We start from the raw sequence: 26,200 nt of genomic DNA, 5'->3' as shown, positions 1-26,200 counted from the left end.
TTATAGTTTAAAAAAACAGGTCCTAAATCTTCAGTGAAGAAAAATTGTAAGCACATTCTAGACATGAAATGTATGTTAATGCCATTTGGAGGATAATCAACTACATCTTCACTGAATGAAAACATTGAGTTCTCTAGACTAAAATTGGATAGATGAATCTCATTCATGTCTTTTTTAAGTTTTTAAATCAAAATAATTTATTGTTTGACTGCATTAAATTCTAATTTTATAAGCTGTATTCATTTATAAAATCTGGGAAATAATTAAAGCTGAAAGTTAAGGTCACTATTAATGTTTAGCCATTCACCACATATTAAGATCCAAATCTTGTTAATAAAGAGCTATCCAAGATACAGCATTTTTCCCCCTTAACAATATATACTGTGAACATAAATATTTTAAGCATAATTTAATTATACATACTAGTTCTTAGTCCTTTTAAAATGTTGTAATTATATTTTAATTACAAAGTGAATATTAAATCCAGTTTTAAAATTCACTTGGTATTTCCAAGTTTACTAAGGTGAAATCCTAAAAATAAAAATGTTGATATTTATTAAGTTAATGTGCGTATTGCAAAGCTTTAGGAGAGCAAGTGGCTTGTCTTGACATTTTTCTCTTAATTAACACTTACATGCTCAAACTGACAATGAATTCATATAAAGCAGTGTATGTGAATATCTTTTTTCCTAGGAATTTTTTTCTATACTTTTATCTAGGAATAAGATTCTGTTTCTTTTTGATAATTTTTACCAGCATCATAATGTATATCTCAAAGATAAAATTATTGCTTTAGTGTAATTTTAAAATTAAATTGTTAAGGCTGAATCAGAATGCTAATATAATAAAAAACTAGTTTGAATATTGATTTCTTAAAGGAGTGAAGAAAGTCAAATTAATCTTTCTATTAAATATTTTAAATTATAAGACTTCTTGATTGAATCTAAATTATATATGCTTTTGTATCAGTGACAGTTTAGTCGATGGTATAATAAAATAAATAGGTAGATAAACATAAATTATTCAACTATAATTTTACAATAACTTCATAATTATAAATTGAAATTCATGCAAGAAGAAATGAAAAAATTGTAGTGATAGAAAATAATAGGAGGGAATCCTTACTTAGAATGATCAGAGAAGACCTCGCCAAGGAGTAACATTTCACTAAGGACATGAAGAATACACTGTCTAATCTTATATTCAAACAAAATGCATAATTATTAATTTTTTATAAGTTTCCTTTATCCTTTGAACATAAGAATTTAGATTACTCTGGATAAATAATAAATATTTTTTAACTCACAGTTTTCAATCATTGGGTCTGTCTAGAAAACAATGTGATTTCCTTTACATATAAAAATGGCATTATTGATCCAGTATCAGTATAATATTCCCTCTGAGATTTTTTTCTTAGTGAAGTTAGTTTTACAAACTATTCCATATTATTACCACTTTTCTTTGTGAGCACCAGTGTAATTATATGATATGGCTAGTTCATTGGTTGTAAACCTGAGGTTCCCAAGTCTCTGGAGAATCTTTGTTGCTAGGTCATGGTACTAGCTGGGGTCTGCAAATTATTTTTCACTATTTATAAGAGCATATACAAAATCAATAAGACTATACTAAACATTAAGTTTCTTTGCTTTTGTCTTAAATTAAATCAGTATTGGTATAGCAACCTCTATTCAGCTGTAAATGACATTATAGAAATATGGGTTCTACAAACGCCAAAAAAAGTTGGAAAACACTGAGTTAATGACATCAAAAGTACATTTTCTAAACATAAAAATGTAAGTTATTTTATAAAAAGTTAATTGCCCCATCTGATGGATATTGAGAATAATATTCTCTAGATTATTTGTCAAAGTCAGCAGTTCTCAGACATAATGGTCTCAGAACCCCTTCACACACTTAAAAATTATTAAGGACACCAGATAGCATTTGTTTATGTGGTTATACCTAGTAATATCTACTGTGCAAGAAATTAAAACTGAGAAATTTTAAATGTTTATTTATTTGCTTCAAAATAAGAATAATAAGCCTTTATATGTCAACATAAATAACATTTTTATGAAAAAAAAATGTTTTCCAAAACAAAAATATCTACTGAAAAGGATGGCATTGCTTTACATTTTTTTAAATATATTTCAATGTTTGGTTTAATAGAAGACAGCCAGATTCTCACATCTTCTGTACTCAGTCTGTTGTGATATGTTGTTTTTGTTGAAGAATATGAAGAAACAAATCAGCCTCACACAGTTATGTAGTTAGAAAAAGAAGGATGATTTTAATAGTATTTTCAGATAATTATGGGTATTTTTTGAAATTACACCAAAAATTTACAATTTCCTTTTAAAAGTTAGTTGAAGGATGGAATCAAAAATTTTGTCAGGACCATTGAGTACTTTGATATATTATAATCCATTGCCCTGGCTTGAACTTTGTATGAACTTAGGTATGATTTTGTAACACATTTCTTGGTAACTTAAAAAATATATGTTCTTCTAAGTGTTGACATATTTCATTATTTATATTAAAAAACCATTTTCATTAATATAACCACCAAGCTCATAAAAAAGGACTTCAAAGTATTGGAAGCTCTCAAACTCATAGTATTATGTGTTTTCCACAGTTCTGATTTGTGTTTAAAAGTTATCTTTGACAAAACAACAATTCCTGTCTGTTTTTCTGGAATTGACAGGCCCATTTCATTCATTTCGAGAAAATGTCTGCCGAATATCTAAGTCTGAATAATCACAGTTTGTCAGTATTCTTTCATTCCTTCAAGTAACAATGGTATTCTGTTCAAAACCTGACTAATTCAGCATGCAACTCAAACAACTGCATAAGTGCTTTTCCTTGAGACAATCATCATCCTTTGATATGGAACAGCAGTATTGTATTCATACTACTCATTTTGCCAGACTCAAGGGACAAGTTTAAACTAAGTTAAATTAGTATTTACTGTTTCATTGAGAACAATGTTAAATGAAACCTGCTTTTCTTTTTTGAAACTATTAAATTTTTTTAACTGTTAGTGCATGATAGTGAATAATACAAGGACTATTCATATATTTGGATCCACCACCTCAATCTGCACTAAGGTGCCAACCCACCATTGCTTTTGTATCATTATTGAAAATGTCAACATAGTGAAAGAGGCAAATGTCATAGTACTATTATTGAAATAATTCGGCCTTTGGACTCCTGATAGGGCCTCGGGGACCCTCATGGAACTGTGGACTTAAAGAACCACCAATATAATCAAATGAGCAAACTGGTTTGTTTCTTGAAAATATATGGGTCAAAATTATGTCTTTTGAATCTTATTTTTTCAGTGAGACAATGTTACAGTGCTATCCTCAGAATAGAGATCTTATTCAGGGGTGGGAACCTTTTTTTGGCCAAGGGCCATTTGGGTATTTATAACATCATTCACGGGCCATAAAAAATTATCACTTTAAAAATTAGCCTGCTATATTTGGTCAAACATTTAATTAATTCACCCCTAAAGCCTTGGCAGGGCCAGACCAAATGATTTCATAGGCCTTATACAGTCCACAGGCCAGACATTCCCCACCCCTGGTATGTAAATAACTACCAGTATAGTACCCTGCTTAAGCATTATAAATGGTTCACCCTCTCACTGTAATCCCAATTAATTCCAGAGCAGGGAATAGAATTTCTCCTCCCTAAGTCAAAATGAGAAAAGGCTTCACAAAGTCTTTTGCAGATACAAGACCAGAAATTGTAATTTCTGGCTAACTCGACTTATTTCCAAAGAGATACTATTTCTGCACTTGGATGGCATCTAACGTTTCCCCAGGATATCTTATCTACTAATAGATACAGAGAGGCCTCTTTTAAGTAATAGCCTAATTTTGGGAAGATAATTTTATTAGAGATATAATTGAGCGTGGCTCTTTAAAACTCAGTTTAGAACATTTAAAATTGATGAGCTTTTAAATAAATATAAAATTTTTCAGCTTTTCCTAAAAAGATAAGATCAACATTACTTGTCCAGGACCCTATGTATATCACAGCTGTCATTCTTTATATCCTCCAGGCTATTTTACTCATTTGCATTCAATGACTGGCTCCTATAGATGTTTGAATAACTGATTTCTACTCTTGTTCATTATTGTTTAGTTTCTCCTCCTTTATAACAACATGTTTGTTTTGCTAATTATTCTGGTGTGATAGCAAAACAGATTATTGAGACTTCAAATAAAAGATGGTTCTCTTCTGTACTTTTCTAATGAGAAAGGCACTACCCAGTATGGTAAAGTATTTCATATTTTGATAAAATTGAAGTTAAACAATAGTAATATGTTTTAGCTTTTAATTTTGAGTTTACAAATCATTTTATTTTCTTATTTTTATTGATTTTAGAAAGATGAAAGGAGAGCAAGAAAGGGAAACATAGATCGGTTGCTGATCATACACACCCCAACTGGGGATCGAAACCGTAATCTGGGTATGTGCCCTGACTGGGAATCCAACCCGCTGCCTTTTGGTATATGGGACCATGCTCCAACCAACTGAGCCACACCAGCTGGGCAACAAATAATTTTAAATGGTTGTTCTATGGCATTCTGCTAAATGTACAGGATTTTACATTGATTTTTGTTTCTTTGTTCATCTCATTTAGTGTCCCCTCTGTCTTTATATATAGTGGTAATTGAAAATGAAATTCCTCCCATCCTTTTCTAATTATTTAATGTTCACAGAATTATATTCATCACTGAAGCTAACCATAATTTAACTGTGAAATGTACAATTGCTACTCTGAAATCTGAACTTGCAAATGACATTTAATTGTTATCCTAAGAAGATATAGCTAACCAGAAATTATTAGCTGTAGAGTTAAGTTTTATTGTTTACCAGTGGTTCTCAACCTTCCTAATGCCGTGACCCTTTAATACAGTTCCTCATGTTGTGGTGACCCCCAACTATAAAATTATTTTCTTTGCTACTTCATAACTGTAATTTTGCTACTGTTATGAATTGTAATGTAAATATCTGATATGCAGGATGTATTTAGGCGACCCCTGTGAAAGGGTCATTCAACCCCCAAAGGGGTCCCAACCCACAGGTTGAGAACCGCTGGCTTAGACAGTCTATAAGTGGCTGGTTCTTCTTTTATTCTTTAAAAACAAGTAATATACCTTCTCATTTTAGAAAATGTATATAAGGGGGAAAAAGAGTCCCTCTATACTTAATTAATGACTGCTAAAATTTTGTTGTATATCATTCTGTTATTTTTTTCTTTGCATTCAATTATTTATATAAATGGATCATAATGGGAAGGCAGTGAATAAGAGCTTAGGTTCTGAAATCACTAGTAGGTATATGGCCTTCAGAAAGTTACTTTACCTCTGTAACCATAATAACATTTCCCTCATAGGGTTATTATAAGGTTTAAATTTTAAAATTCATATTAATCACTTATCACAAAGTTTGAAATACAAGTAATGCTCACTAAATGTTAGCTATTATTATTAAACTATAATATTTTATCCTAAACTATAAAGATTAAAAAAATATTTTATCCTAGCTCATTCATTTAGTAATATAAACATCATTACATGTTTTTAAATAATCTTGTACAACATTATTATTGTTTGCTATTCTAATTTGTGGAGGTAGCATCGTTTTGTCAGCAGCCCTGATTATGGATATTTCAGTTGTTATTTCAGTTTTTAAAACAATGATATAATGATCTGGAAGTTAAATGTTTCATAGTTTTCTCTTTTTAATTAATTTATTTGTTTGTTTGTTTGTTTGTTTGTTTGTTTCAGAGAGGAAAGGAGAGGGAGAGAGAGAGATTAAAACATCAATAATGAGAATCATTGATCAGCTGCTTCCTGCATACAACCCATGCATGTGCCTTTGACCGGAATTGAACCCAGGACCCTTCAGTCTGCAGGCCAACACTCTATACACTGAGCCAAACTGGCTATAGCACAGTTTTCTCTTTTTAAAATTTTTTTATTTATTTTTAGAGAGAGAGGAAGGGATATGGAGAGAAAGAGAAACATCCATCGGTGTCTCCTACACACCCCCTACCGGGGATCAAGCTGGAAACCCCAAGCATGTGCCCTGACTGGGAATCAAACTGCCAACCTCTTGGTACATGGGACGATGCCCAACCAACTGAGCCACACTGGCCAGAACTACAGTTTTCTCTTAATTAAACCTAGCAACTGTATTAATTCTACCTTTGTTTAAAGTATATGCGGAATCTTTAGTTCATTATTCATATAATTGTGTGTGTTTTTTATTGTCTAAAGTTTTACATGTCACCTTTTCCTCCGATTGATCCCCCTCTCCCCCCAGCCATTCCCACTCCAGCCATACCCCCCACCTCCCCAGTGTCTGTGTCCATTGGTTATGCTAATATGCATGCACACAAGTCCTTTGGTTGCTCTCTAACCTCCCCTCTACCCCACACCACCACCACCACCATTTGTCTCTGGATCTATTCTTATTCATCAAATTATGTTGATCATTATATCCCACATATGAGTGAGATCATATGATATTTATCTTTCTCCAACTGGCTTATTTTGCTTAGCATAATGTTCTCCAGTTCCATCCATGTTGTTGCAAATGGTAAAAGTTCCTTCTTTTTTATAGTGGTGTAGTATTCCATTGTATAGATGTATCATAGCTTTTTAATCCACTCATCTGCTGATGGGCACTTAGGCTGTTTCCAAATCTTAGCTATTGTAAATTGTGCTGCTATGAACATAGGGGTGCATATATCCTTTCTGATTGGTGTTTCTGGTTTCTTGGGATATAGTCTTAGAAGTGGGATTACTGGGTCAAATGGAAGTTCCATTTTTAACTTTTTGAGGAACCTCCATACTATTTTTCACAGTGGCTGCACCAGTCTGCATTCCCACCAGCAGTGCACGAGGGTTCCTTTTTCTCCACATCCTTGCCAGCACTTGCCGTTTGTTGATTTGTTGATGATAGCCATTCTGACAGGTGTGAGATGGTGTCTCATTGTTATTTTGTCACTCTCAGATGATTAGGACTTTGAGCATGTTTTTATATGTCTCTGGGCCTTCTTTATGTCCTCTTTCAAAAAGTGTCTACTTAGATCCTTTGCCCATTTTTTGATTGGGTTGTTTAACTTCCTTTTGTTAAGTTGTATGAGTTCTCTGTGAATTTTGGAGATTAAACCCTTATCGGAAATATCATTGGCAAGTATGTTCTCCCATGCAGTGGACTTTCTTGTTGTTTTGTTGATGGTTTCTTGTGGTGTGCAGAAGCTTTTTATTTTGATGTAGTCCCATTTGTTAATTTTCCCCTTAGTCTCCATTGCCCTAGGAGCTGTGTCTGTAAAGATATTCTTACGACATATGTCTGCTATTTTGCTGCCTATGGAGTCTTGTAGGATTTTTATGGTTTCCCATCTTACATTTAAGTCCTTTAGCCATTTTGAGTTTGTTTTTGTGTATGGTGTAAGTTGGTGATCTAGTTTCATTTTTTTTGCATGTATGTGACCAAATTTACCAACATTATTTATTGAAGAGACTTCTTGACTCCATTGTATGTTCTTGCCTCCTTTGTCAAATATTATTAATTGAGCATAATGGCTTGGGTCGATTTCTGGGCTCTCTGTTCTGTTCCATTGGTCTATATGTCTGTTCTTGTGCCAGAACCAGGCAGTTTTGAGAACCATGGCTTGGTAATATGGCTTGATATCCGGTATTGTGATCCCTCTAACTTTGTTCTTCTTTCTCAAGATTGCTGTGGTATTCGGGGTCTTTTTTTTTATTCCAGATGAATTTTTGGAAAGTTTGTTCTAGATCTTTGAAATATGCCATTGGTATTTTAATGGGGATTGCATTGAATCTGTAAATTGCTTTGGGTAGAATGGACATTGTAATGATGTTGATCCTACCAATACGTGAACATGGTTTGTTCTTCCATTTGTTTATGTCTTCCTCTATCTCTTTTTTCAATGTCCTGTAGTTTTTTAAGTACAGGTCTTTTACATCCTTAGTTAAGTTTATTCCTAGGTATCTTAGTTTTTCTTTATTCATATAATTCATATGGATACCAAGAGCAGATCATTTTTGCATCTTGATGAATTCAATTTAATGATATTCAATTAAAAGCAGTTTTTAGTATTTGCATATGACTTATTTATTGGCAGACATTTAAAAAATTATGGATCCAAAGTTGTTTGAAAACTTAACATTGAGTATGTAAAAGTAATTGCATTATGAGGCACTAAATATTGAGGGTTAGCCCAACTGCCACTTTGAAATATTTTTTAAATAGACATCAGTTTTTATATTTATAATATCATGGTATTAAATTAAGTAACCTCTAAAGTTCCTTGTAGGCCTATAAATCTGTTTCTTTGAAATAAGTTTCTATACTGACTGAATAAATATTATTACCATTCTGTTTAGCCCTTCTCTCTGATGTTATATTAATATCCAATTAATATAAAATAATTTACATTTATTTATCCAGCCTTTACATTCCATGTTACTACATAAAGTTAAGGATTATCAACTGAAAATGCTCTAACTTTAGTCAAGATTTTTCTCATTTAGGTCAAGCTTAATTCTGTTAAATGAAATAATGATTTATCTTGGTATCCACTAGAGTTTGTGCAAGCTATAGGAAAATAGGAAAGTGAGAAGTATAGAAATACAAGGAATAATTAAATTAAGAATACTAGCTTTCATTTTAATTAAAAAGTTTTGATTCCTTTAAACTTCTTTTTGATAGTTTGGGGCATGTTTGTGCAAAAGCAGCTCAACAGAAATAACCTATGCCATCATTATTTCAGCAACAGAATTTATTAGATAGAGCCATGATTTAAATTCATATAATTGCCCTAGCTCAGTGGTTCTCAACCTGTGGGTCGTGACTCCTTTGGGGGTCAAACGACCCTTTCACAGGGGTTGCCTAAGACCATCGGAAAACACATATATAATTACATATTGTTTTTGTGATTAATGACTATGCTTTAATTATGTTCAATTTCTAACAATGAAATTGGGGGTCACCACAACATGAGGAACTGTACTAAAGGGCCGCGGCATTAGGAAGGTTGAGAACCACTGCCCTAGCTGGTTTTGCTCAGTGGCTAGAGCAGGGGTCCTCAAACTTTTTAAACAAGGGGCCAGTTCACTGTCCCTCAGACAGTTGGAGGGCCGGACTATAGTTTAAAAAAAACTATGAACAAATTTCTATGCACATTGCACATATCTTATTTTGAAGTAAAAAAACAAAACGGGAACAAATACAATATTTGTATTTGCACGTGGCCTGCGGGCCGTAGTTTGAGGACCCCTGGGCTAGAGTGTCGGCCTGCAGACTGAAGGGTCCCAGGTTCGAATCAGGTTAGGGGTACATGGCAGTTCCGGGTGTAGGAGGCAGCCAGTCAATGATTCTCTCTCATCATTGATGTTTCTATCTTCTCTCTCCCCTGATTCTCTATCATCATTGATATATCTATCTCTCCCCTCTCCCAAATCAATAAAATATATATTTTAAGAAAAAAAAAACACCCAAGAAAACAAGGGCAAGAAGGGTCGACATTTTAAATAAATAAATAAATAAATAAATAAATAAATAAATAAATATCCATATAATTAACTGGCCATGTCTCATCTCATTCATGACTTTAATAAAGAGCATATCCCAAATTAAATTATTCTCTGGATCATTATATTTTAAAATGATATATATTCTAAAATTGGCCATGCCAAAACTTCAGGATTAAAGACAAATCCTAAAAAAGTATTTTCTTACTTACAGAAGTTGGTTCAAATTTTCAAGTTGAAAGTAAAACTCTTTTTAATGTCCTCCTCCAAATCATAACTACCAGAAACAATCTATAGCTTTACTAATATACACTGAGTGGTATTGGTTGGAAGATAGTTTCTAAGTAAAAAGTTTTTTTTCTATTATTGATGTCCATACTTTTTAAAAAGTGGCATAATAAAATCAGGTTAAAAATGTTTGTCTCTCAGGATAATTAGAAGTTAGATAATTCTAAAAATAAAAGAATTCAGGCCTAAGGCAAACAAACAGAAAAATTTGTTTAATCTACATAATCTAAATCAATAGAAAATATGGCAGGGGACAAGGATGGGAGTCTACATTAGTCATTTCATAGGTGAGAGTCTAAATTTTCTTAATTTCTAGTTCTCCAGAAAGCCACTGAACCTCTCTAAACCTGAGTTCTCTTATAAAAAAAAACAAACACACAAAATATAAACCTTTTCTCAAAAATTTTCAGCAAACATTTTGTAATAAAGAGAAATGTGAATGCATATACCCAGTGATATAGTCACTTACCTTTATGTGGCTTTTACAAGCCTAAACTTTCTTTGAAATTTCATATCTTTAAAAAATTAATATAAAGTTGGATTTCTACTCTAAAATCTATATGTTTGCTTCAATAAAAACATAACACAACTACTTATTATTGGCAAGAGGAATAATTTTTTACCTTGTTAGCAGTCAAAATGATTTTACAGTGAGCTCAGTTTTGAAAAATTAGACTAAAACAAAGCAAATCAACAACCCATATTGTATTCGCTTTCAGGCAATGTCTTTTTTAAATGATATTTCTAGAATTCAAACTTTTATTAAAAAGCTGACTACAAACAGCAGTGATTTCACTGTTTTATAGGACACATACTGGTAATTAATCCCTAAGGATAGATTCTCCAGTAATTAATCCCTAAAGAAAGATTCCTAGAATGCTGCAAAAGAAGTAATACAGTGCAATATTTTCAGACTATTTTTAATAAATGTTTTGTTAAATATTCTAGCTGGAAGGCTGAATAGAATATTGAAATGGTTTTGATCCTCTGGTTTATATCTTTTACAATCTGAGTAAAATGCTTGTAGAAGGATTTCTTCAAGATAGAAAAATTATTAGTGATAACATTTTTTGTTTTGCAACTGACATTTTATTTTTCAGTATATGTAAATAATTAATAATTTCAACCAACTCATAATCCTTACAGTTCTTTACATCTGATTATCAAAATTTCATTAATATTGCAGTGATCCTATATGTAACAGAAACATTTGCAGTTTAACCTCTCAGTTACTGATAGAGAATGTTTAGCCTCAGAGAAATGTATGTATAAAATTAGCTAACAAGTGAGGCTCTTACAGTTATCACGAAGACCAAATTAATTCATCTTATTCAAATGCTAATCTTTTGTGATTTCTTTTATTCTGTTCCATCATAGTTGATTATTAAGGGTTAACTAGAGTAAATGAGAGCATTGCATTTCAAAATCTATTCACTTAACTTTTCTCTACTTCTCAAATTTTTGTTTATGAGACAAATCTTTTTCAGATTCTCTTTGAAAATTTTTAGTATTTGGAATTATTACCTGTTTTAGGAGCCACAAAAATATTACATGACAACTCTGACTTTGATAACCACATTGGTTTTCTAAAGTCTTCCTCTTATGATAGTTTCAATTTACAAAATCCAATTTATATGCAGAAAATTGATCTCAAGCATTGACAAATGAGCTGTCTACTCTAAAAATCTATCTTTAAATTAGTATTATAGTCTTTTTTTTCATGTTTAGTGTTCAATGGTGACTATCTTTTCTCTCTTATAATTTATATAATAACAAAATTTATTTAAGATGGAGAGATAAAGAGATATATACATACATATAATCTAATAAGCATCAATGTTTGTCCTACCCATTTATTTCCAGGCCTATTACAGAAATACAACCTTAAACTATAAATTAGGAACTGTGGATGTTGTTCCTTGATTTGTCATTAATATTCTGTGTAACCTTGAATAAGATACCTTATGTTGCTAGACTTGATGTAATTTTAAGCTTCCTGGAAATTAAAAATATATATATGTAGAAAATGGTATTCACTTGTTACTGAAAATTTCCTGAAAATCTTCACAGTTTTTGAAAGTTTTCAGAAAGCAGCATGAGGCACTAGACCAGCCGTGGGCAAACTACAGCCCTCGGGCCAGATCCGGCCCGTTTGAAAGGAATAAAACTAAAAAAAAAAAAAAGACCGTACCCTTTTATGTAATGATGTTTACTTTGAATTTATATTAGTTCACACAAACACTCCATCCATGCTTTTGTTCCAGCCCTCCGGTCCAGTTTAAGAACCCATTGTGGCCCTCTAGTCAAAAAGTTTGCCCACCCCTGCACTAGACTATACTTTTATTGGAAACTGCAATAGTTTATCTTTGGAATCAAGATATAGTGAGTCTCCCTTTAAAAAGGGAAACAACTTTTGATAGGAAAATGTTCTCTGAGGTCAAAGAAAATAGCACAAGAGAATTACTAGGAACGCATTGTCTACACAGAGGCCCTGTCTTATAGCGGGTAGCCATTCTACTTAGTTGTAATTGTTTCTAAATTTGAGAATTCTGTTTGACTAAGCATGAGAATTGGTGATTATTATTTGGGCATAAATTTAGTTAATGCTGAAGAATTAGTAAAAACTATTTATATTGACTAAAACCAGAAGTTGACATTAAAATTCTTATGTGCCAAGATGCTTTTTTTTTTTTCAAAATGAAAATTCAATTCTTAGTATTTTTCCTAAGTAATCTCTATATACTATCTGAGATGTCCTAAAAAGGATAAAACAATCTGTAGTGTGCCAAATATCATTTTATAGTGTGGTCAGGTTTCTTTTTTTCAGGGGATTTTAACACTCAGAACTTGACATCATGTTGATGCTTCCCTGCTGTCTCCTAATACAAGCAGAAGCATTCCAGCTAACTTGACCTGTGCAGTCTGAAGGGAGACTATCATTCGACACATGTAGGAATCTACTTGATCGGAAGCTTCTTTCCCCTTCTCCCTCCCTTTTTTCATTTTTTTTTCTTTTTGTCTTCCTCTTTAAACAAAATATTTGTTGTTACAGCTCTACTAAAAAGCAAATGAATTTCTAGTTTATCCCTCATCTGATAAAACATTTTGTGTTAAGAACCTTCTTTTTCTCATTTATATAATGATATAAAACAAGTTTTTAAAATGGCAACTTTATTTTCCCCTATCTTACCTAGGAGGAAAATTCAACTGAAATACAGAAAGCTTTGAGGGAGTGACTATATCTGACATTGGTCTGGCATTAAAATTTTCTGGTTGGGCAGCACAATTGTTTAATTGGGAATCTCAGTGACAGCTGAACAACCTCAACGCTTGGGTCAGCAAGCGGAGGATCTTCACTCTGTCACCTATTAAGAATGATGCTTGTCAGGACTGATCTTTCCACTTGGGGAACATCTATGTTTCTAATCATACCATTAATGTTTTCTGATATTACAATGGAATCGATACTAAAACACTGAAAGAAACAAAGTTCTATGCATAGGTATATTTGTAATTCTTTGTTTTTCATAAACCAAATGCAAATGTAACACTACTCCAGATACTGCTTCATCAGAAATCCCCAAGATAACTGAAAGTAAGTGCACATTTCTTCATCAGGAATAGTGCCATAACAATGATTGCATTCTACTGACCAGCCTATTTGCAGAGCATGTCATATAGCCTCTGGGTTAGTTAACTCCTTGACCTCCTAAGAGGTACCTCAAAGAGTCAATTGATGTTTTTGCATGTATTATTTACTAATGCGTAGAAAAATTTTTAAGTTCACTTTTTCTTTATTCTGTCTTTTTTACCCATCTTCCCTCATTGTAGCAAATTAGACGGCCGGATGAAAGCAAAGGAGTTGCTAGTAGAGTTGGATCCCTCAAAGTAAATATGTTTCTAACATTTTTTGGCAAGATTTTGTCTATAGCCTACACTTCTTCCTTTTTGGCGGGTGGTGGGAGGAAGGGAGCTTTTTCCATTTTTCACCATCCCATTTTTTTTATTTTAATATTTTTATTGGCTGTTGGGTCATATTTTTTGTTTGTTTCAGCTACACATAGAGCAACCAGCTGAAGGCAAGCTGACAAATAACTAGCTTTGAATGGCACTACAGACAAGAAAAAGGGCAACTGCCTCACTACAGGTGCCATAATTTGGGGTTCTAGAGTAAACCGTTCCTCTGACTGATGTCACTATGTGTTAAGTTCCTGTTACACAGAGAACTAATATTTATTTTCAGAATATTATCTTCCCTTTTTATGTTTTTTATAAAGAATAATTAAGTATTTTTTTGGTGTTATTACCATTTATAGTTTATTCCAGAAAAATAATTATGAATTAATAACATTTTATACATATATAAAAATCTTAAGAATTAGAAATGTTATATGATGCTGGTATAATGGGCTCACATAGCTAACAGTATTTAAGCACTCGATCCCCTTTATTTTATTTTTTAAATTAAAAAATTGATATAACAATCAGCAGAAACAATATACATCTAATGTTTGCCCATTTTTGTATGTGATTTGCTAATTTACAACTTAAATATTTCTGATCTGATGGTCCCATTTACTAGCTGTTAAATATCTTGGGTACTTGATACTCTAACATTTAGTCACAATGAATAGGTAAACAAGTTATCACTCCTAAGAAACACAGACATAGTTAAAAGTTGCATTGATAATTTTTAATGCTGCCCTCATAAATGTAAGATAAAATTTGAATTTTTAAAATACACAGAGGAATCCCCCCCCCCTCAAAATTAACAGCTTCTTATATCTCAATCCCATTTGTTCTTGCAACAGTAGTAACTGTTAAACTAATCAAAATGACAGATACTTCATTACACTGGGATGTTTCCAAAATTCAATAACTATGCAGCGGTTGCCAACCAGTGGTTTCCGGACCACTGGTGGTCCGTGAGGTCCGAAAGGTTGGTGACCGCTGGTTTAGATTATAGAGGCCTAATATTAAGTTATTTCAAAATTTTACACACCTTCAATTTATTTCCATTTAATAATTTATTAAGCACTAATATCTGCACTATTTCCTCTCCTTGCCTCTTCTGCCTTCTTAATTTTTCTTTTTTTGTATTTGTTTATTTATTTGTGTGTGTGCCACTCGTGTGATTGCACATGGATGAAGGTGTATCTGTACGTTTGTGTCCTTAATTCCAGACAAATCATCCTCTTTGTTCTCTAACACTGCTATATACTGGGTATCATTTTTTAAAATGTTATTTCACTAAGGATAATCAGAGGAGATAGGAAGTGTTGATTAAATTTCTATTTCAAAAATGAGGCAAGTTAAAATTATTCAGTCACAAATATATTAGTTTATGTATCCTGATAATTATCAGTAACATTCCTCACTGTCTACTGTGAGGTATCATATTTTTCCTTTGTCTTTAAGGAAAGGTAAATTTATAATCATTTAGACTATGGATTATGACTCACACTCAAATGTGCAGAGCAACGTAACTTTGGAGAAGTTATTGATAGTGAAACAAAGATCAAATAGCATCTCTCACTGCAGCACCATCTGCTATAAACTGGATTGTATGTGTGAGTATGTGTGTGTTTAATTATCTCTATGTTCAGCTTTTGTGTGTATAGAACTTCAAGTTATAATTGTATGTTTGTTGTTTTTAAGTATATATACAGTATGATTATATATATACACACATTATTTATAAGAACAAAACATAGATATTTGGGTTCAGTCAGTTTACTTTAATGTGGATGCAGCCTTAAATCAAAAAGTGTATTTGGGAAAGAAAGGCAAATTTCATAATTTTTAAATATTTTTACTCCATATTTCTACCAAATAGAAAAATCTTAATTGGATCTCTAGGAGATTAAAAGGGGAGTTACAGTATTTCTTTTCTCTAATGCTTTGGGGAGACAAGATGCAATAATTAAAATATTGGCTTCCCTAGTCACAGCTTTATTTAACATGTATTCTTGTATTATACAAAGATCTTTGATGTGTTGAAATGTTTGCCAAAGGCAGTGAGAAATGTGCAATGCTATGATCATATTTTTGAAAGAAAAACTGAAAAGAGAACAAGTTGCTTTTTCAATTCATTTTTTGATGTTTACATGTAGCTCCATCGAAAGCTGGATGAGCTCAGAGATCACCTAGAAGGCAATGTGAAAGGATACTCTCTCAGAGTACATGTACGATTTTACTCGGTGATTTTTTTTTCCCCTAAACTTCTGCTGACTGGTAATTCCAAATCTGATTGGTTTGTCCTCTCATCTCCATTTTTGTTTACTTTTTTTCTCTTTTCTCCCTCTTTTCTAGCTGCAGCTTCATGCTCATGTTTATGAAATACAGATTAAATTGGCAGAGCAGAGGACCCTTAAGCCACACTAGCATTGAGGTTGATTTAATAACATTCTGGATTCATTACAAAATAAAAACTTCCTTTGCAAAATCTGTGCTTCTTATACAATTATATAATTTTCTGAGGATCTTTTCATGAGACTTCATTTGGAGCTTTTCTGTTGACTGTCTCTTCTGTCCCCTGTTAGATGTGTCAACAGGATTATCATTTATGGGCTGGATCCAAGTGATAGAGCCTTTATGATTCAATTTCAGTTGTCAAGGAAAATGATCTATGTTAGAGTATAGGTATTCTGGCAAGTAGACTTTTTTCTGAATTAATAGACTTTTCTCAGCTCATATTCAAGATATTTTTTGTTTAAAAATAACATCGTAAGCATCTTTACCAGGAACACCATCATGTAACATCTTACTTGAGATAAAGGATAATATGCTTAAGATAACACTTTGAGGGAGAACAGTACCTTATAGCCATTCAATACTGTGCATATATTATATAATCAAAGGCAAAAATAGTATTTTGTGACCAGTAGTTCAGACTCAGAATACTTAGCTCTTCTACTGAATATATATTTCTAAGATAAGTGGAAGTAAATCTCAAAAATGGCATATAATATAAATATGGCAGAAGAAAAGCTAAATTATTGTTGTACAGTAAAACCTCGATATAACAGATTAATTTAAGAGAGGGAGTGTTCATTATAGCTGAAAGTCCATTATATAATTAAGAAGGTTTTCTAAATGCATGTTAAAAACTTGACAAATTAGTTAGTTTACTTGTTTTCACTTATGTGGACATATTTGTGTAATTAAAATTAAGTATGTATGAAAAGTTTAATTTCACAGAAAACTTTTCTAAATGTACACTGTAATTTTAATTTTAAACTGAGTAAGTTTAGTAAATGCATGCATTCATCAGTCATCGAAAGTAAACAAATACACAAAGCTGGGTTGGGGACCCTATTCAGAATATGCCAGATGCTCAAGGCCAGTTAAGAGTGTGAAGGCCCTATTCAGAGCATGCTGGATGTCCAAGAAGGTTCAGCCCCTGGCAGAGAGGCGCGGATCCAACAGTTGGCGTAGTAGGGCAGGATCAAGACCTATGCCCCCAACATGGTGCAGCTAGCACAGGATAAATGAGGAGCTGAGTTCCCAACAGTTAGTGCAGCAAACAGGGTTGGAGGAGGAACTTGCTCTGACACTGGGGCATGGCTTAGCCCAAGTCCAACCATCAGCAGGCATGCGTTAAAACTGCTGTAGAAAGTCTTGCCACAGGACAACGCTGCGGTGTGGGCACGTGCTAATCATTCTTTGAACATTGTTTATGAGTGTTGGCTCTTGGATTTAAATATGTAGACTATAGTTGTAGGTATGTAATATTTATTTATGTCAGTGAAATTACTACAGTGTTTTTCCATCATATGGCCTATTCACTAAAATTTGTTTTAAAAAAATAGCAGTGAATTAATAACAAAAATTAAAAAAATAATCTGTTAATTTAATTATAAGCAAATCTTGGGTAAAAGCATTTTAAAGTTATCAGTGTTAATATTCACATATGACATGCGGACTAGAAATTTTGTCCATTAAATTGAGGTCTTCAAAAATCAAGGGTTTACTCTAAATAATTCTGGTTCTATTTAGCCCTGACCTCCCATTCCTAAGGCTTTTTAAAAAGTGCCTATGAATCCGAGCCCTGACTTCTCTCAAGATTAGTGCTATACATTTAATTCATATTGCTATGATAGTTTTTGTTATACAGGGTAGAATGAAAAATAATAGTGATATAATAATTCTCAGCTTGTTTTGAATTAGATACCATATATAGTTATGTATATCTCTATATTAAGTTTTGATTACTGAAGTCCAAAGTTGTTTTTACTAATATCAGTAATTAAATTATAATAGCTAAACAGAGAAGGAAAGTATAACAAGTGTTTTCTACTTCTTCCTTTGGAGCCAGTCCTTCTTTTCTATTTATATTCTTATTGAAGTTAAAAGATCATCCACAATCGCCCTCAGAATGTGTTCCACTGTTTTTAAAAAAAATTAGCATGAACTCTATGTCTAAATCAGTCTAAAGATACCTGGATATTATTCTAAAAACCACTAAAGATATTCTGATTATATTAATTAATATATGTATTTAGTGTCATACTCTTCCCTAATCAATCATGAGAGCTGATATTCTTTTTCTTTCAATAAAACTAAGACTAGAAAATTGAGACTTGTTCACATCAACTTGGTGGGGAGTTAATGTTATGTTAGGGTTAAATGGAAAGTTCTGTACTTTGCAAATTAGTTTATCTCATGTCATTCTTCGATTTCTTTTTTCAACACCTATACTGCGTAGTATAGTACATAATGACCAGTCTCAGTATCTTCATCTTTTGTTTCATTTCCTGGGGCCGCACTTGTTCTGTATACCTTTTTTTTTTCTGCAAAGATTGAATAGAGGTATATCATTCTGAGATTTCTGTTAACTAGAAAAGTAGAAAAAAAACTATCTAAAGGCAAATTATATCTTCTCTAGAGAGCTCAGCTAAGAAAAGATGCAAATAAAATGCTTAGCTGAATGTTCACTTTTTCTCCTTCACCTTTAATTTCTATTACCCCAGAATGCTGTAATATATGCCTTGTATATTTTTAAATGTTGCTTAAGAGCAGAATAAAGTTATTCTCAGGACCATAGGCTATATAAATAGGTTTTGTTTCTAAAATGCGGTAAATTGGCAGATAGTCACCATTCAGTTCCACACAAGTTTATTATAGGTGATCACACACAAGAACAAAACAGTGGGTACCATTTTATTCATTGAAACACTGCTAAATATTTCATTAAAAGGAAAGATTTAGAACCATCTTGCCACTTAAATATTTTATTTAATAATTGTAGAAGGTGAGGCATCATTCAGAAGTTTGGAATAAGGATTTCATTAAGTCATTGATGCTTCTATTGGTATCATCTACACAATATATTATTTTTTAGAGAGAAAAGAATCTTGCATTCTTACTTAATATGGATAATCAATTATATAAAATTTAATATTCTATTAAAATATAATTTTTTGAATATTAAATTTTATTTATATACTTCTTTATCCTACATTTACTCCTCTATAGCAAAAAGTAGGATGTAATAGATTCTTGAATTCTACATTAAGAATTTATCATCTTTATCTGTCCATTGCACAAAGCTGAAATATTCTGAACCCTCAATGGGTTTTTAGTAGGTTTCATATTGATAATATTATCATTTTCTACCTAAGCAGAGTTTGCCTAATTTAACAACTGCAAAAATTACTGCAAATTCTTAGACTGGTAATGTGTTGAGAATAATGACAAGACTAAAACCACATAAAGTAAAAAGTTATTTTCCATTTAACCAAATGCATGAAACTAGTAAGAAGAATACTAAAAGTAATGCACAAGATTGAAGAACAATGTAGATAGTGTTGAAAATTGGAAAACATAGGTTATGAAAAGACAAACTAACACTTTGTTTAAGTAATATAAATCAAGATAAATTTACAAAATTGAAGTTAATTAGTTTTTAAAAATGGGATTCTGGAAAGATTGAATATTAAAATATTTAGAAGAAAAGTTAGATATATGCTCATGAAATAATGACGAGTAGAAAGGAAAGCAAGGAGATGAGTAAAAATACCTCAAAGCCTCAAATTTTGTATTTTCACTCAGTTTATGTAATATGATAGTAACTTTTTATTCAGCTACAAATGTATACAGATAGATAACCAAATATGTTAATTTTTAAAGGCTTTTAAAAACAATAAAAGGGAAGATGACTTATGCAGACAGATTATTGGCACAAAGTGAACTAAAAATAAAACTGATATGAAGTAGGGGTAATATAAATAATGAATTAGATGGTATGGTTGTAGATCTTTTAAAATCAGTATTTTCATTTCAGCCTTACTCCTGAATTACCTCTTATATTTTTTTAATTGTATTTGGGCTCTTTTTCACTTTTATATTCATCAAATTAATGCTATAACTCGGGAGTCAGCAAACTATAGCCTTTGGGCCAAATCCTGTTTCTCTTTTTTGAGCCCACAAACTAGGGATGATTTTTGCATTTTTAAATGATGGAGGGAAATCAAAAGAATATCATTTTATGATATGTGAAAATTATATGAAATTCAAATTTCAGTGTCCAAAAATAAATTTTTATTGAAACACAACCATACTCATTTATTTGTATATCATCTATGCTTGTTTTTGCACTATAACAACAGAGCTTAACAGTTGAGGCAAGAACCATATGAAATGTAAAACCAAAAATATTTACTATCTGAATGTTTATAGAAAACATTTGCCTAGAACTGCTCTAACTGGTTAGTGTATCAAGATGACATTGAAAAGAAAGATGACATTGACGAAGAAATGATTATAGTAGAGGCTGTGTGAAATTATCTACATTTTAAAGCTTGAGAAAAGGAGAGCTGCTCATTTTTCTAGGGATGGTTTCAGATTATTATTGCATTTTTATTCTTCCTTTTTTCCCTGCTAGCTACTCTCTTTTTATATGCCACATATATTCTCTCTCTCTCTTTCTCTTTCTCTCTCTCTCTCTCTCTCTCTCTCTCTCTCTCTCTCTCACACACACACACACACACACACACACACAACACACACACACAGAGTAAAACTTACTATGGAATTAACATTAAACCGTTCAAATATAGACATATCATATGAAAAAAGTATAGATTATACATTCCTCCTCTTTGGGGGACCACTTAATGTATAAAGATAAATTCCATTCTTGCTCTCTTAAACTTTTTTTAAAATGTATTTTTAAACTATTTTTGCAGTATACATTGCATTTCTTTTATCACTTCATTGCCTCTTAATAATTTTTCCCTTGAAAATCATGATCAACTTTTAATTTCTACTGAATTTCCAATTGGACCTCACCTAAAATCATACCTTATATAAAAAGTACCATACAAATGGGAAAGACTCTGACAGTAACAAGTAATACATCATATCTTATTATACAGCACTTAAAAGTTTAAAAGGTATCTGCTTTGAATCAGCTAACTCTTTCTGAGGTGAGGAGAAACAGCTAGAACACTACTCCTTTGGTAAATAAACATTCAGTAGCTTTTTTTTTCTGTGTATTATAAATATTTTTTAAAATTTTTTTCTTTATTGATTAAGGTATTACATATGTGTCCTTATCCCCCCATTGCCAGTAGCTTTTAAATGAATAAACATCAGTTTGTATACTCTACTTTCTTTAGGCAAATTTCTATGTCTTTTGTGTTTTGTATGTAGAATGTTATGTAAGCCTTTAAGTCTTCCTTTTTTTGACATTTTTGGCATTTATTCATTGATAATATGCATTTAATTTATAATAATTATGTAACATTCTGAGTACTTTGATAGATAATGTCTTATAAATATGTCTGCACTACAATAAAGATAAAGATAGCAGTAAATCAATTTTAGGGCTATTTCTTTTGGAAAACTGGCTAATTTTGCTACCTTTTACTTTGTTAGAATTTGCTTAACATGTATGTAAAGTTAATACATTTCTGAAGTTTCAGTTCTACTGAAAAATAGCTAAAATTTATCTTGTGCTTCGAACTAAAAATTTCTCAGCTAATAGTTATCAAATCACCTACAATAGCCTACAACATCATTTGGAGTGGAAATAACATATCTGTGAGGTGTTTAATACTTACTACAGAATTGCCCTTCTCAGAAATTTTATACAAAAATAAGGTACTAATAAAAGATCTCCTTGACAAGTAAATTTCCCTAGTAATAGAAAATGGAGAATTGAGAGGTGGGAGGGAGACAAGACGCAAACTGATTTCAAAGATAATGTTTTTTAGTTTTATGGGTATAGTTATAGAAACAGAATAAACATGCAGGGCAAGGCTTTATTAGAACTGGCATCTTGCTAAAGAAAATCAGATGTGTCTGTGATTGATTATAAAGGTATAATTTCTTTTGTATTGAATTTATTGGGATGGCATTGCTTAATAAAATTATATAGGTTTCAGGTGTACAATTCTATAATACATCATTTATATATTGTATTATATGTTCACCACCCAGGATATAATTTCTTAATAAGTATAGACTTGGCCATATTTTAAAAACTACCTCAAAGTAACTCATTAAGTGGCAGACATACATTCTATCACAGGTCTTTTTAATGGTAAGTGTAAAACCTTCTGATTATTATTTCACATGGTTCAAGTTTTTTTAAGGTTAGAAGAAAAGAGTTTGTATATTCATTCACTCAATAAATACACTGAGGACCTTCTACATCTAGCTGAGCTGGAATACAGTTAAAGAACAAATCAAATAATAAGGGCATTTGATTCCTCCATTTTGACATTTCCTATACCTTCATTTTTGCATCCTAACTTTGTATTTTGGAACTTCATGAAGAATTTTGTAACTAGAGAATGTAGACTTAAGAATTTGCCTCACATGACATTGAGAAAACCTAATGAAAGAAGAAGCCACAGAATTGAACATGGCAATGTGACAACCTAGAGAGGAAAAACAGGCCAGAAAATTATCAGTTTGAATTCATGAAGATTATAAACATGTTTTAAGATATAAAATAGTTATTTTTAAAAGATAGGTCTGTAGAAGAGTTTGTGTTTAAGATTTCATATCTTTTTTGGTATTGGTATGGGTAGATATAAATAGAGATAGGGCTATAGGTATAGATATATAGAGAAAAATATTCAGTAATACTGAGAATGGAATAGTAGGAACAGGAAATCAGAATTAGAATACTGAGCTGGCTTAGTGCCCTCTTTAAAGAATAATGTCACATGTAGTTTGCTAGTGTTAAGCCAATGAAGATTGGTGTGATACCATAGGACAAAGTCCTTTTCTGTTAACCTTAAATTAGCCTCTTTTCAACAAGATTATTATACTAGATTCTGATTAAAGGGAGTCATCGTCGTCATGGATTTTTTTTATAAGCTGGTATTTTTTTTTTATCACGAGGTTCTTCTCAACTAGCTTGAACCTTGAGATTTCAAACTCAAGTGTCTTCTTATAAGGCTGTTTTACTGTCTGGCAAATGTGTGGTGATGGAGCCATCTAAACTTCTGAGACCCTTACTATGCTATCGTTTCCTCTTTAACAGTGTTTTCTTTTCCCCACTGCAAAACCAGGCTCGGCTTCCCTCGTGCTCATCTACCTATAGTGTTTCTGAGGTATACTTTGCACGTGTTTTATTACATGGTCAACAACATGCTCGCCCTCACCATTTTTCTTATTTTATTTTCCTTTTGCCTTAATTTATTTTGCCTTGCACTTTGCATTTGGCTGAAAGGGGAGAAGTTAGCTGTTTGGGGAAAAATTTCTATATTTTTAGACTGCACTATTTCTGAGTAACTTTTTTTTCTGGCAATCACTGTATCATATTGAAATGCTTAAAACCCAAATAGCCCATTTGATTATTATCACCACTTTAATTACATAAAGATTCCTTTGAACAAATAATTTGTTATTAAACTCGAATTGGCTAAAGACAAAGATTCCAGTTTGCAAATCTGTAAAGGTCTGTCTCTGGTAGCTGAATATGTATATTACATTAGTGACGACTCTGACCCATTATCCATAGAAACAGGAAAGCATCCAAAACTGATTATTAAATGAAAAGTTAATATGATTTCTCTATTTTTAAAAGAAAGGATTCATTCCCTTTTAAGATACTAATTAGGTTACTCAGGATACTTGTATTTTTATAAGGTTTTTATGAGCTAGAAGAGCTTATCCTCATGAGATTCATGTTTTTTTTTAACAAAATATTTTACATGAAATTTGACTTTTATGTTCTTTGCCCTTTTTAGGGGTTTAATTTCTTATTCTTACTATGTTAAACCATAGCATAAATGGATTTTCTGTTTTTATAAGCCATATTTATTAAAATATTATTAATAGACTTTGAATATTCTTTCCAAAGCAAGAGCACTGTTAAGTAGCTAAAAGGAAAGAATATATGTACCTCAAAATATGACTAGTAATTAAAAGGACTTTAATAGCCTATGAATTTTAAGGTCTTAGTTTGTTACTTTAGAAACATAACATTTCTACACTTTGCGCAGGCCACTATAGCTATAGCTGCCATGTGCAGGCCAATATTGTCAGCTTAATTCTGACCACAAAAATATTATAATGTTATGCAAAACAAAACAACAACAAACAGAAAGATCACAGTACCTAAAATACCAGGTAGTATATGCAGACCACAGGCAGAATATCATATTTTGACTTTAAATTTTAAGAAAAAGCCTTGAAGGAATAGCATAGTTAAACCCATAGCCTCACAAAGTTTAAATTTGGTAGAATTACAACCAACTTCACTAATTTTCTTTCTTTTGCAAGTTACAACTATTACCGACATTTTTCTCTTAAAACTGATTTTGTGGATAAATGAAATATATATTTGTAGTGAGAAGCAAAGTAATGAAAGACAAATGAATTACTTGTGATATCAGCAAAGACTTTTAAAAGAGAAGATTTATGTCATCTCATCACATTTTTCATAGGTCTTTTCTTAAGTTCCCAGGATTATAATTCCCAGTGTAAAAAAGGTATATATAACCCATTTCTTTCTGCCACTTCATCCAGGCAATTCTCCATTTCCCATGAGAGTGTATAAGAAGTCTACCATTGGCATCATCTCCAATCACAGCCTACAGCATCCATCAGGGTATTACTTTCTCTGTGACAGCATGTGTGCAGGAGGGCTCTCAGGTTGGAATGTGGAACTGGATTCAGGGGGATGGGATTGTGTATGCTGTGGCATTTGCTCCATAGCACTCAGCTCTTAAATGAACTCTGGCTTTATCAGGGTTTGTTTCTTTCATTGTGACACATGAGCTTTATTTATTTGTCATGAAGTATGTTTCTCTTTTTGTCACTTGTGGTAGGGTTCTATATTTCACTCAATGCCACATGTCTGTGGACTCTATAGGTGGTAACTTATGATGCTATAAAGACTAATACCATGAAGAACTCCTTAGGCATTCTAATATGATAATCATCTGGACAGAAATAAACTTTTATAATTGTTTTCCATTTCATCTTAAGTTGGTAAATGACTATTTCACAAATGTTAGACTATAAGCCTTAATTATTAGAATTTCAGGGAATGTCCTCATGTTTTTTGATATGAAAGCCTCTTGAAGGGACTGTTGCTTAAGTACATTATGTATTTTATAGCATCATTATGGAGGTAGCCAAACCTTTATGGCTCAGTCTCTTCTTTTCCTCACATTTACATCATGTTCACTAACCTCCACTACTGTAGAAATAACTTCTTGAAACCCTAATGCTTTACCAATTGCATGTCACTATCTTCTGTGGCATTCATAAGACTAAAAAAAATAATAAGGCTTGTTCAGAAATGAATCCATTCTGCCCTAACCAGTTTGGCTCAGTGGATAGAGCATCAGCCTGCGGACTCAAGGGTCCCAGGTTCGATTCCAGTCAAGGGCATGTACCTTGGTTGCGGGCACATCCCCAGTGGGGAGTGTGCAGGAGGCAGCTGATCGATGTTTCTCTCTCATCGATGTTTCTAACTCTCTATCCCTCTCCCTTCCTCTCTGTAAAAAATCAAAATATATTTAAAAAAAGAAAGAAAGAAAGAAAGAAAATAAAGAAATGAGTCCATCCATGAGTTGTACAAGAACAAGATAATTTCTAACCTTACCTGGATAATACTGCTCAGCAAATGTTACTCCATGTACTAGTGATTGATGGCTCTTTGTAAAAAATACAATTCTCTTACTATGTGACAGGTCTGTGTTTGACATCTCACTTATTTTATCTTAATTAATCTTCACTACAGCTCTGTTTGGAAAAGATATTATTGTCATCCTCATTTCACAGATGAGTAGGCTATGGCTCAAAAGGTTAGATATCTTGCCCAAAGTTATAAAAGCTGTCAAGTGATTGGCAGAGAATTTTTT

General features: G+C 32.2%; 1 protein-coding gene across 15 annotated transcripts in view; it reads left to right on the top strand.

Annotated features, from left to right (window-relative positions):
- The window catches only part of GPHN (gephyrin), a 452,278-nt gene that overhangs the window by 287,927 nt on the left and 138,151 nt on the right, over positions 1 to 26,200 (top strand). For 5 of the 15 annotated variants that reach the window (XM_070418183.1, XM_070418085.1, XM_070418136.1 and 2 more), the window contains one exon: positions 13,701 to 13,757. The exons of 4 other annotated variants lie outside the window; for them this stretch is intronic. In XM_070418183.1, the coding sequence (XP_070274284.1) occupies positions 13,701 to 13,757 (57 nt within the window). Of the gene's footprint in view, positions 1 to 13,700; positions 13,758 to 23,395; positions 23,438 to 26,200 lie in introns of all 15 variants that reach the window. 6 more of the 15 variants (XM_070418066.1, XM_070418108.1, XM_070418075.1 and 3 more) reach the window with 2 other exon arrangements.

This window comes from Myotis yumanensis, unplaced genomic scaffold (genome assembly GCF_028538775.1).
Source record: "Myotis yumanensis isolate MYYU_CA2020_CCGP unplaced genomic scaffold, mMyoYum1.0.hap1 SCAF_1, whole genome shotgun sequence".
Taxonomy (NCBI): Eukaryota; Metazoa; Chordata; class Mammalia; order Chiroptera; family Vespertilionidae; genus Myotis; species Myotis yumanensis.
The sequence above is the reverse complement of the archived record's forward strand: the minus strand, read 5'-3'. Positions and strand labels throughout refer to the sequence as shown.